This window comes from Polyodon spathula, chromosome 23 (assembly GCF_017654505.1).
Source record: "Polyodon spathula isolate WHYD16114869_AA chromosome 23, ASM1765450v1, whole genome shotgun sequence".
Lineage (NCBI taxonomy): Eukaryota > Metazoa > Chordata > Actinopteri > Acipenseriformes > Polyodontidae > Polyodon > Polyodon spathula.
Genome location: NC_054556.1, coordinates 17,501 through 29,765, shown reverse-complemented (window position 1 = coordinate 29,765; position 12,265 = coordinate 17,501). Strand labels below are relative to the sequence as shown.

General features: G+C 48.3%; 1 protein-coding gene across 1 annotated transcript in view; it reads left to right on the top strand.

The window, feature by feature from the left end:
• Positions 1 to 12,265, top strand: part of LOC121298341 (cadherin EGF LAG seven-pass G-type receptor 3-like) — a gene marked incomplete at its 3' end in the record, with an annotated part of 35,762 nt that overhangs the window by 8,097 nt on the left and 15,400 nt on the right. Inside the window, exons 2-6 of the mRNA XM_041225435.1 lie at positions 1,409 to 2,032; positions 8,778 to 9,000; positions 10,592 to 10,707; positions 11,047 to 11,135; positions 11,575 to 11,732. Coding sequence (XP_041081369.1) covers positions 1,409 to 2,032; positions 8,778 to 9,000; positions 10,592 to 10,707; positions 11,047 to 11,135; positions 11,575 to 11,732 — 1,210 coding nt within the window. The remainder of the gene's footprint in view (positions 1 to 1,408; positions 2,033 to 8,777; positions 9,001 to 10,591; positions 10,708 to 11,046; positions 11,136 to 11,574; positions 11,733 to 12,265) is intronic.

Below are 12,265 nucleotides of genomic sequence, written 5' to 3'. Positions count from 1 at the left end.
GGAGGAGGAGATAGGGAGGGAGGGAGAGCAGGAGAGAGGGGTGGGGAGAACTGCAGAAAGCTGCTCTTTGCTGTACAGTCAGGGATTGCTCTTCCCGGTTCACTCACAGCCCACGTTGGCCATCAGTCCAGTTTTGAAATAAATGGTTTGAATTGAATTTGCAGGATTGATTAGAGAATGTTTAAATCTGTGCTAAACTGATTAAGAGGGCAGCTGGTGGATGATCGTGCTGTGTGATTACAGCAGCCCTGTGCTCTACATTGCTAATCCAGGGAGAGGCCAGCTATAGAGCAGACTCACAGGACTATTAACATGACTAGAGATAGGACTAGAGCACTAACCCCTGGTGCGAGGGCTGCCTGGCGCGTGTCCTCTGTAGCTCTGAGCTGCACTAATGTGTTTAATTACATTACCTGCTCAGTCAGGCTCCCTCTCCCTCTCTCCCTCTCCCTCTCTCCCTCTCCTTCTCTCCCTCTCTGTGGCTGCTCCCCATCTCTGAGCGCTCTCTCAACATTTCACCAGTTGATAATTACTGGATTGGGTTAATTTGTGTTAGTCAAGTGCATGTTGACAGTGAGTTGTAAAAGTAAAAGGGGTCCTTTCTTATTCATGTTGTTTTTTTGATGTGTGAGTCAGAGAGAGCAATGAACTGGAAGCTGCGTTGTCTGTCTCACAGCGGGGGGATGGGCTCTGAATGCATTGATGTGTCTGAAACCAGGACAGACCGAGCCAAACCAAACTGAACCAGGATAATAATGGGCCAAACCAGCCCAAATTGTCTCTTCATACTGAGACACATACAGACATGCTCACAAACCCACACACACAGTCCCACGCACGCAGATGCAGGCTCGATCACACCTGTAGAAGCAGCAGGTTTGAGCGTGTCTCCCCAGGGTGAGTGTCCTACATACCGGGCCAGCCCTGCCAGCCTCAGTGGCTCTGATGAATGGAGATCAGTAAACAATGAACAGATAGTGCTGCTCCTCAGCACTGCTAGCTGGGGAGGGCAGGGCTGACAGTGGGAGCTGTGCTGGAGAGCAGTGTGTGTGTGTGTGTGTGTGTGTGTGTGTGTGTGTGTGTGTGTGTGTGTGTGTGTGTGTGTGTGTGTGTGTGTGTGTGTGTGTGTGTGTGTGTGTGTTTGTGTGTGTGTGTGTGTGTGTGTGTGTGTGTGTGTGTGTGTGTGTGTGTGTGTGTGTGTGTGTGTTGTGTGTGTGTGTGTGTGTGTGTGTGAGTGTGTGTGTGTGTGTGTGTGTGTGTGTGTGTGTGTGTGTGTGTGTGTTGTGTGTCTCCTACACAGTATCCACAGTGCTAGGATCTAGTGGCAGTTATATTAGTGTATAATCTCGGTGGTATTGTACATTATGGTAACCTGTCTGTCTGTCTGTGTGTGTGTGTCCCCCTGCAGATGGGATCCACAGTGTGACAGCTCAGTGTGTGCTCCGTGTCCTCATCATCACGGAGGATATGCTGTCCAACAGCGTGACAGTGCGTCTGCAGGATGTGTCCCAGGACCGCTTCCTGTCCCCGCTTCTGGGACACTTCCTGGACGGGGTGTCCTCTGTGCTGTCCGTCCCCCAGGAGGACATCTTTGTGTTCAACATCCAGCAGGACGGGGACGCAGACATCCTGAACGTCAGCTTCTCCGCCCTGCTGCCTGGGGGGCTCTTCCTTCCCTCCGAGGCGCTGGAGGAGCAGCTGTACCTGAGCCGGCCGCGGCTCACCGCCCGAGCCATGCTGGAGGTGCTGCCCTTTGATGACAATGTGTGCCTGCGAGAGCCCTGCCAGAACTACATGAAGTGTGTCTCCGTGCTGCAGTTCAACAGCTCCGCCCCCTTCATCAGCTCCGCCTCCATCCTCTTCAGACCCATCCACCCAATCACGGGGCTGCGCTGCCGCTGCCCGCCCGGCTTCACGGGTGACTACTGCGACACGGAGATCAACCTGTGCTACTCCAAGCCCTGCCTGAGCGGAGGGGTGTGCACGCGCAGGGAGGGCGGCTACAGCTGCGTCTGCAGAGAGGGCTACACTGGTGAGTCGCTTCCAGCCAGGGTTACTTCATAGGCTTCTGAGATCAGTCAGCTGCTGGGACCAGCCTGTTCTTACTGCTTGTTCTTTTACACGCTCCTGTCTCTTTGAAATTAGGTACTGAGCTGTCGAATGTCATGCATGTGTCGGCTGTTCTGTGCTTGACCTGGACTGCAGTACACTATAGTATCCAGCAGTCAGGCTTCGGTACAATGCATGCTGTCAGGCGTTGTTTCAGTTCATAATGCTTAGTGTGTGTGTTGATATATATATATATATTGATATATATATATATATTATATAAATATAAATATATCTATCATTAATCACACTAAGCATATGAATTCTGAATACTTGACTTCGTTTATATATATATATATATATTATCTATATCAATTTAATATATATATATATACTGTGTGATTCGTAATTACTGTGACTTCATTTATATATATAGATTATATATTCTATATCTAAATCAATTACACAAGTCAAGTTGGATACCCGTTTCTGGAGGTTAGTTTTGCTGTCAATAGGACGTAATAGGAGCTAGAACAAGGTATTCTCCACTCTGCCCGTCAGTAAGTGATATTGCTGTGGGTCGTGTGGGCAGCACAGTGTCACTCAGTGGTACAGTTTGTAGGTTCAGTGCTTTCCCTGGTTCCCTACCCTGTGCTCCGCCATGTTCTTTATCACTGTGCTCTCTCTCTCTCTCTCTCTCTCTCTCTCTCTCCCTCTCTATCTCTCTCTCTCTCTCTCTCTCTCTCTCCCATCTCTCTATCTCATCTCTCTCTCTCATCTCTCTCATCTCTCTCTCTCTCCCTCCCCTCTCTCTCTCTCTCTCTCTCCCATCTCTCTCTCCTCTCTCTCTCTCATCTCTCTCACTCTCTACTCTCTTTCTCATCTCTCTCTCTCGCTCTCTCTCTTAACTCTCATCTCTCTCTCTCTGTCTCTCATCTCTCTGTCTCGCTCTCTCTGTCTCTCTCTGTCTCTCATCTCTCTCTGTCTTGCTCTCTCTCTGTCTCTCTGTCTCATCGTTCTGTCTCTCATCTCTCTGTATCGCTCTCTCTTTGTCTCTCTGTCTCTCATCTCTCTGTCTCTCTCTCTCTCCCCTCCGGGCTCATATCTCCAGATGAGATTATTTCTTTACTTTTCATTTCCTCTCTGAAGTCAGCCAGCACCAGCTTGCTCCCTGTGGTCTCTTGACTCTGATACTCAGACCTGCTTTAAAAACATTTCTTGGTCTGGAAGTCGATGCAACACATTTAAAAAGCGCTGCCATTATTATAACCTGTCGTATTGCAGGACTGTTGAGATACCACTGGCATTGAGTTCATTGTAAAAGAAATGAGATAGTGGTTCATACCATGTGGGGGAGTGGGGGGTGTGGAGACCCGGAGTTCATACCAGGTGGGGGGATGTGAAGACCCCAGGGCTCGTACCATATGGGGGAGTGGGGGTTGTGGAGACCCTCGAGCTTGTACCTTGTGGGGGGAGTGGGAGGGGTGTGGAGACACTAGAGTTTGTACCATGTAGGAGGAGTGGGAGGGGTGTGGAGACCCAGGGGTTCATACCATGTGGGGGGGTATTGCTGATTGCTGCAGGGAGAGACACTGCTTTGATGAATAATATATCCCCTCCCCTCGGGAGCAGAGCAGTGTGAAAGCATTAATGAGGATATGAAGCCCAGCCGGATCCAGGGTGTTATAAAGGGGGATTTATTAACAGCAGCAAAACACAGCAGAGAACCATCCATTAATATAACACCAGACATCTAGCACTGTCCAAAACACAGCAAAGAGAACGATCCATTAATATAACACCAGACATCTAGCACTGTCCAAAACACAGGAACGAGAACCATCCATTAATATAACACCATACATCTAGCACTGTCCAAAACACAGGAAAGAGAACCATCCATTAATATAACACCAGACATCTAGCACTGTCCAAAACACAGCAAAGAGAACGATCCATTAATATAACACCATACATCTAGCACTGTCCAAAACACAGCAAAGAGAACCATCCATTAATATAACACCAGACATCTAGCACTGTCCAAAACACAGGAAAGAGAACCATCCATTAATATAACACAATACATCTAGCACTGTCCAAAACACAGCAAAGAGAACCATCCATTAATATAACACCACACATCTAGCACTGTCCAAAACACAGCAGAGAACCATCCATTAATATAACACAATACATCTAGCACTGTCCAAAACACAGCAAAGAGAACCATCCATTAATATAACACCATACATCTAGCACTGTCCAAAACACAGCAGAGAACCATCCATTAATATAACACCAGACATCTAGCACTGTCCAAAACACAGCAAAGAGAACCATCCATTAATATAACACAATACATCTAGCACTGTCCAAAACACAGGAAAGAGAACCATCCATTAATATAACACCAGACATCTAGCACTGTCCAAAACACAGCAAAGAGAACCATCCATTAATATAACACAATACATCTAGCACTGTCCAAAACACAGGAAAGAGAACCATCCATTAATATAACACAATATATCTAGCACTGTCCAAAACACAGGAAAGAGAACCATCCATTAATATAACACCAGACATCTAGCACTGTCCAAAACACAGCAGAGAACAATCCATTAATATAACACAATACATCTAGCACTGTCCAAAACACAGGAAAGAGAACCATCCATTAATATAACACCAGACATCTAGCACTGTCCAAAACACAGCAAAGAGAACCATCCATTAATATAACACCAGACATCTAGCACTGTCCAAAACACAGCAGAGAACAATCCATTAATATAACACAATACATCTAGCACTGTCCAAAACACAGGAAAGAGAACCATCCATTAATATAACACAATACATCTAGCACTGTCCAAAACACAGGAAAGAGAACCATCCATTAATATAACACCAGACATCTAGCACTGTCCAAAACACAGCAAAGAGAACCATCCATTAATATAATACCAGACATCTAGCACTGTCCGATCAGAAGACACATTAATAACAGTGTAGAATAATAGTGTCAAATAAATACATATAAGTATAGGTGCCAATATAAACATACATATATACACTTTTATACAATAGTGCTAATAATAAAATATAATAATATTAAGATAGAATGCAATGATGCAATAATAGCACTGTGAAAGCAGCAATTCAAAATTCAAACTCATTAAGATAAAAAGGCTAATTTATAAGAATAAGTTTTCAGTCTTAATTTAAAAACTCTAATGGCATCCGCTTCCCTGACAAATCCAGGCAGAGCATTCCGTCACGCTGGTGCTGTACATGAAAACACCACATATCCACAATCCCTCTAGCACTGTCCAAAACACAGCAAAGAGAACCATCCGTTAATATAACACAATACATCTAGCACTGTCCAAAACACAGGAAAGAGAACCATCCATTAATATAACACCATACATCTAGCCCGCTCCAAAACACAGCAAAGAGAACCATCCATTAATATAATACCAGACATCTAGCACTGTCCGATCAGAAGACACATTAATAACTCCCTCTGCCCCTAGTGTCAAATCCCTACATATAAGTATAGGTGCCAATATAAACCTACATATATCACTTTTATACAATAGTGCCTAATAAAATATAATCCCTTAAGATAGAATGCAATGATGCAATAATAGCACTGTGAAAGCAGCAATTCAAAATTCAAACTCATTAAGATCTCTCCCTAATTTCCCTCCATCTTAATCTGTCTAATGGCATCACTCCCTCCCTCTTTCCCTCTCTCTGTCCCTCTCTCCCTCTGTCCCTCCCTCCCTCCCTCTGTCCCTCTCTCCCTCCCTCCACCTCCAGGACTACGCTCCTCCCTCCATCCCTCTGTCTCTCACTCCCTCCCTCTCCCTCTGATCTGGGGAAGGTATCTCATCCCCTCCCTCTGTCCAGGGAGGTAGGGAGACCCTCGGTCCCTCCCTCCTCCTCTGTCCCTCCCTCTGTCCCTCACAGGGAGGGAGGGAGACCTCTGAGAGGCAGGGAGAGCAGGGGAGGAGGTAGTGTCCTCTCAGGTCCCTCCAAGGAGGAGTACAGGGAGGGAGGGGGAGGGAGGTCGTGACTCCTCGGGAGGTCACCCTCCCTCTCTTCCCCTCCCTCCCTCCTAGGGAGGACAGGGAGGCGTCCCTCTGTCCTCACTCCCTCCCTCCCTCCACGGGATGACCCTCAGGGAGGGACAGGGAGACCGTCCCTCCCTCTGTCCCTCCCTCTGTCCCTCACTCCCTCCCTCTGTCCCTCTCTCCCTCTGTCCCTCCCTCTGTGCCTCCCTCCCTCTTTCTGTCCCTCCCTCCCTCTGTCCCTCACTCCCTCCCTCTATCCCTCCCTCTGTCCCTCACTCCCTCCCTCTCTCCCTCCCTCTGTCCCTCACTCCCTCCCTCTGTCCCTCCCTCCCTCCCTTTGTCCCTCCCTCTGTCCCTCCCTCCCCTCTCCCTCTGTCCCTCCCTCTTTCTATCCTCCCTCCCTCTCTCCCCTCCCTCCCTCCCTCCCTCCCTCCCTCTATCCCTCTATCCCTCTTTCTGTCCCTCCCTCTATCCCTCCCTCCCTCCCTCTCTCCCTCCCTCCCTCTATCCCTCTATCCCTCCCTCTCTCCCTCCCTCTGTCCCTCACTCTCTCCCTCGCTCTCTCCCTCCCTCTCTCCCTCCCTCTGTCCCTCCATCCCTCCCTCTGTCCCTCACTCCCTGACCATCCAATCAAAACTCAGGTAATTAATCCATCAATTACTGACCTCGTCATCATCTCTGATCATCCAATCAAAACTCAGGTAATTAATCCATCAATTACTGACCTCGTCATCATCTCTGATCATCCAATCAAAACTCAAACACAGTAATTAATCCGTCAAGGGAGTTCAGTAGTTGATGGATTAGTTTTGATTGGATGATGATCAGAGATGATGACGAGGTCAGTAATTGATGGATTAATTACCTGAGTTTTGATTGGATGATGATCAGAGATGATGGCGAGGTCAGTAATTGATGGATTAATTACCTGAGTTTTGATTGGATGATGATCAGAGATGATGACGAGGTCAGTAATTGATGGATTAATTACCTGAGTTTTGATTGGATGATGATCAGAGATGATGGCGAGGTCAGTAATTGATGGATTAATTACCTGAGTTTTGATTGGATGATGATCAGAGACGATGACGAGGTCAGTAATTGATGGATTAATTACCTGAGTTTTGATTGGATGATCAGAGATGATGAGGAGGTCAGTAATTGATGGATTAATTACCTGAGTTTTGATTGGATGATGATCAGAGATGATGGCGAGGTCAGTAATTGATGGATTAATTACCTGAGTTTTGATTGGATGATGATCAGAGATGATGAGGAGGTCAGTAGTTGTGATATTCTGAAGAACCAGACCACAGGAAATTAGCAGATCTAAAGCATGGCCACGGTTATGCATCAGACCTTGAACATACTGAACAAAATCTAGGGAATCCAATAGCTCCAAAAATTCTGAACGTTTAGGATGTGATGTAATATTAATATGGATATTAAAATCCCCCAGTATGATAATCCAGTCAGAACTGACAGACGCAATTGATACAAACTCACAAAATTCAGTGAAGAGTCTGTGCACCGTACTGATTGGCTGTGTGAGCCGGTTTCTCTTTCTGATTGGCTGTGTGAGCCGGTTTCTCTTTCTGATTGGCTGTGTGAGCCGGTTTCTCTTTCTGATTGGCTGTGTGAGCCGGTTTCTCTTTCTGATTGGCTGTGTGAGCCGGTTTCTCTTTCTGATTGGCTGTGTGAGCCGGTTTCTCTTTCTGATTGGCTGTGTGAGCGGGTTTCTCTTTCTGATTGGCTGTGTGAGCCGGTTTCTCTTTCTGATTGGCTGTGTGAGCCGGTTTCTCTTTCTGATTGGCTGTGTGAGCCGGTTTCTCTATCTGATTGGCTGTGTGAGCCGGTTTCTCTTTCTGATTGGCTGTGTGAGCCGGTTTCTCTTTCTGATTGGCTGTGTGAGCCGGTTTCTCTATCTGATTGGCTGTGTGAGCCGGTTTCTCTTTCTGATTGGCTGTGTGAGCCGGTTTCTCTATCTGATTGGCTGTGTGAGCCGGTTTCTCTATCTGATTGGCTGTGTGAGCGGGTTTCTCTTTCTGATTGGCTGTGTGAGCGGGTTTCTCTTTCTGATTGGCTGTGTGAGCGGGTTTCTCTATCTGATTGGCTGTGTGAGCGGGTTTCTCTTTCTGATTGGCTGTGTGAGCTGGTTTCTCTATCTGATTGGCTGTGTGAGCCAGTTTCTCTTTCTGATTGGCTGTGTGAGCGGGTTTCTCTATCTGATTGGCTGTGTGAGCCGGTTTCTCTATCTGATTGGCTGTGTGAGCGGGTTTCTCTTTCTGATTGGCTGTGTGAGCTGGTTTCTCTATCTGATTGGCAGTGTGAGCCGGTTTTTCTCGGTGTAATTCAAGCTGGAGAAGCGATGATCACAGCAATCAATACAGGAATCTGGAGCAATAAATCAGATGGGGACGGGGGCCTAATCAATAATCTGATGTCCATCATCGAAGCTTTAAATCCCAATCACAGCTGGCCCTCCCCAGGGCCCTGTAGCAGTGTGCAGGGAGGGGAGTGTCTGTGTGCAAGCTGCAGGAGGGAGCAAGCATGGCTTATTTACAACGGTTGGACTCAGTGTTGCAGCTGTGCAGGGATACCCTGCAGCAAGGTCTTTGTTGAGTGCTGCTGTCTCATCCCCAGGAGAGCGCTGCGAGGTGGACAGTCGCGCCGGCCGCTGTGTCCCGGGGGTCTGTGGGAATGGGGGGACCTGCACAGAGCTGCTGGAGGGGGGGTTCCGCTGCGACTGTCCCTCGGGGGGCTTTGAGAAGCCATACTGCACCGTCACGACCAGGTCCTTCCCTCCCAAATCCTTCATCATGTTCAGAGGACTGCGGCAGAGATTCCACCTCTCCATCTCCCTCTCGTGAGTATCATCTGAGAGAGAGAGTGTGTGAAGGAGAGAGAAAGAGGGAGAGAGAGTGTGGGTGTGAGGGAGTCAGAAAGAGAGAGTGAGTGAGAGAGTGTGAGAGAGTGTGAGAGTGTGAGAGAGTTTGAGAGTGTTAGAGAGTGTGCAGGTGAGATAGTGTGAGAGAGTGTCAGTGTGAGAGAATATGAGTGAGTGTGAAAGAGTGTGAGTGTGAGTCTGAGAGAGTGTGAGTGTGAGAGAGTGTGAGTGAGAGAGTGTGAGAGAGTGTGAGGCTGAATGTGAGAGAGTATGAGAATGTGAGGTTGAATATGACTGTGTGTGAGAAAATATGAGTGTGAGTGTGAGAGAGTATGAGAGTCTGAGTGTGAGAGTGTGAGAGAATATGAGTGTGAGTGTGAGAGTGTGAGTGTGAGTGAGAGAGTGTGAGAGAGTGAGAGAGTATGAGAGTGTGAGAGAGTGTGAGAATTTGAGGTTGAATATGAGTGTGTGTGAGAGAATATGAGTGTGAGTGTGAGAGAGTGTGTGAGAATCTGAGAGAGTGTGAGTGAGTGTGAGAGTGAGATAGTGTGAAATTCTGAGAGTGTGAGAGAGTGAGAGTGTGAGATAGTGTGAGAGAGTGTGAGAGTGAGAGTGTGAGAGAGTGAGAGTGTGAGAGTGTGAGAGAGTGAGAGTGTGAGTGTGAGGGTGTGAGAGAGTGTGAGTGTGAGAGTGTGAGAGTCTGAGAGAGTGAGAGAGTGTGAGAGAGTGACATAGTGTGAGAGAGTGAGAGAGTGTGAGTGAGAGAGTGAGTGAGTGTGAGTGTGAGTGTGAGAGATTGTGAGTGTGAGAGAGTGTGAGAGAGTGAGAGAGTATGAGTAAGAGAATGAGAGAGTGAGAGCGTGAGAGAGTGATAGAGTGTGTGAGTGTGAGAGATTGTGAGTGAGAGAGTGAGAGAGTGTGTGAGTGTGAGAGTGTGAGAGAGTGTGAGTGAGAGAGTGTGAGAGTGAGAGATTGTAAGTGTGAGAGAGTGTGAGAGTGTTAGAGAGTGTGCAGGTGAGATCGTCAGCACTGAGATCTCAGATTATGATCTGCTCAGTACAGCAGGGTCTGGGCTGGTCAGTATTTACTGGTTTGTGATCTGGTTTATAACATTGTTTTCTCTGTGTGTGTGCCTGTATCTGTGCTCTGTACTTTGTGTGTGTGTGTGTCTCTGTGTGTGTGTGTGTCTGTGTCTGTGTGTGTTTGTGTATGTTTGTGTGTGTGTGTGTGTTTGTGTCTGTGTGTGTGTCTGTGTGTCTGTGTGTGTCTGTGTGTGTTTGTCTCTTTGTGTGTGTGCTGTTTGTGTCTCTGTGTGTGTTTGTGTTTGTGTGTGTGTCTGTGTGTGTGTGTATTTGTGTCTGTGTGTGTTTGTGTGTGTATGTTTGTGTCTGTGTGTATGTGTATTTGTGTCTCTGTGTGTGTCTGTCTCTGTGTTTGTGTGGGTGTTTGTGTGTGTGTCTCTGTGTGTGTGTGTTTGTGTCTGTGTGTGTGTTTGTGTGTGTATTTTGTGTCTCTGTGTGTTTGTGTCTCTGTGTTTGTGTGTGTTTTGTGTCTGTGTGTGTGTATTCAGGTTTGCCACTCTGGAGTCCAGCGGGCTGCTGCTGTATAATGGACGATTCAATGAGAAACACGACTTCATCGCTCTGGAGATCGTGGAGGGGCAGGTGCAGCTCCAGTACTCCACAGGTCAGTGCAGGGCAGGTGCAGCTCCAGTACTCCACAGGTCAGTGCAGGACAGGTGCAGCTCCAGTACTCCACAGGTCAGTGCAGGACAGGTGCAGCTCCAGTACTCCACAGGTCAGTGCAGGACAGGTGCAGCTCCAGTACTCCACAAGTCAGTGCAGGGCAGGTGCAGCTCCAGTACTCCACAGGTCAGTGCAGGACAGGTGCAGCTCCAGTACTCCTCAGTGCTGTATTGGGGATCTGAGAGCCAGCAAGCTGATTCAGGTTCTTCAGTATCAGGGTGTGTGGAGGTCCCTGGGTTTGATCAGATTTAACCTGCCATCCCTCTCTACTTGTCCTCAGGTGAGTCTTCCACCCAGGTAAGCCCTTACCTGCCCGGGGGGGTGAGCGATGGAAACTGGCACACCGTGCAGATCCAGTACTACAACAAGGTAGGCACAGAGACTGGCTGTCTGTGTCAGTGTGTCAATCTGTGTATGTATGTGTGTGTGTGTATCAGTGTGTCTAGTCTCCTCTGTCACACTCTCTCACTCTTTCTGTGTGTATTCCCTGGACCTCACTGTCTCAGACAATGTCACTGCCCCCCCCCCCCCCCGTCTCCCCAGTCCAAACCCCTGGACCTCACTGTCTCTACACCTTGTCCGTCCCCTCACCCCTCTCTCTGTCTCCCGAGCCCAAACCCCTGGACCTCACTGTCTCTACACCCTGTCCCTCCCCTCACCCCTCTCTCTGTTCTCCAGTCCAAACCCCTGGACCTCACTGTCTCTACACTCTGTCCCTCCCCTCACCCCTCTCTCTGTTCTCCAGTCCAAACCCCTGGACCTCACTGTCTCTACACCCTGTCCCTCACCCACCTCTCTGTCTCCCCAGCCCAAGCTCAGCTCCTCTGGTGAGGCTCAGGGCCCCTCAGAGGAGAAGGTGGCAGTCGTGACGCTGGATGACTGCGACACGGCCCTCGCTCTGCGCTTCAGACAGCAGATCAGCAACTACAGCTGCGCAGCGCAGGGAGTGCAGTCCAGCTCCAAGAAGTGAGTCCGCAGGGCAGAGCCTGCATGTGTGAGTGAGTGTGTGTGAGTGAGTGAGTGAGTGTGTGTGTGAGTGTGTGTGTGTGTGTGTGAGTGAGTAAGCAAGTGTTTGTGTGAGTGAGAGAGTGCACATAGAATCTTCAGCCAATATAAGGCAGGTCACTGCAGACTCATGGCAGTGCACACTACCCCCCTGTGGCGAGACTGCACACTGCAGCCACAGGTGGTACAGGCACCTCTAAATAATAGGACCTTCAGTGCAAATAGCAACCTGACAGATTTAGAGACCCTTAAAGCAGACATGATCATTATTACTTCTGTGTTAAAAAAACTGATCCTTAATAAATCAATCTTTTATGGCTGACCATTGATGAAGCCTGAGCAGAACTCCCCTCTTTCCAGCTGCACTGTAACACTGATACAGGCACTGCAATATCTCACTGCACTGTGGCACTGAAACGGGCACTGCAATATCTCACTGCACTGTGGCGCTGAAATGGGCACTGCAGTATCTCACTGCACTGTGGCACTGAAAC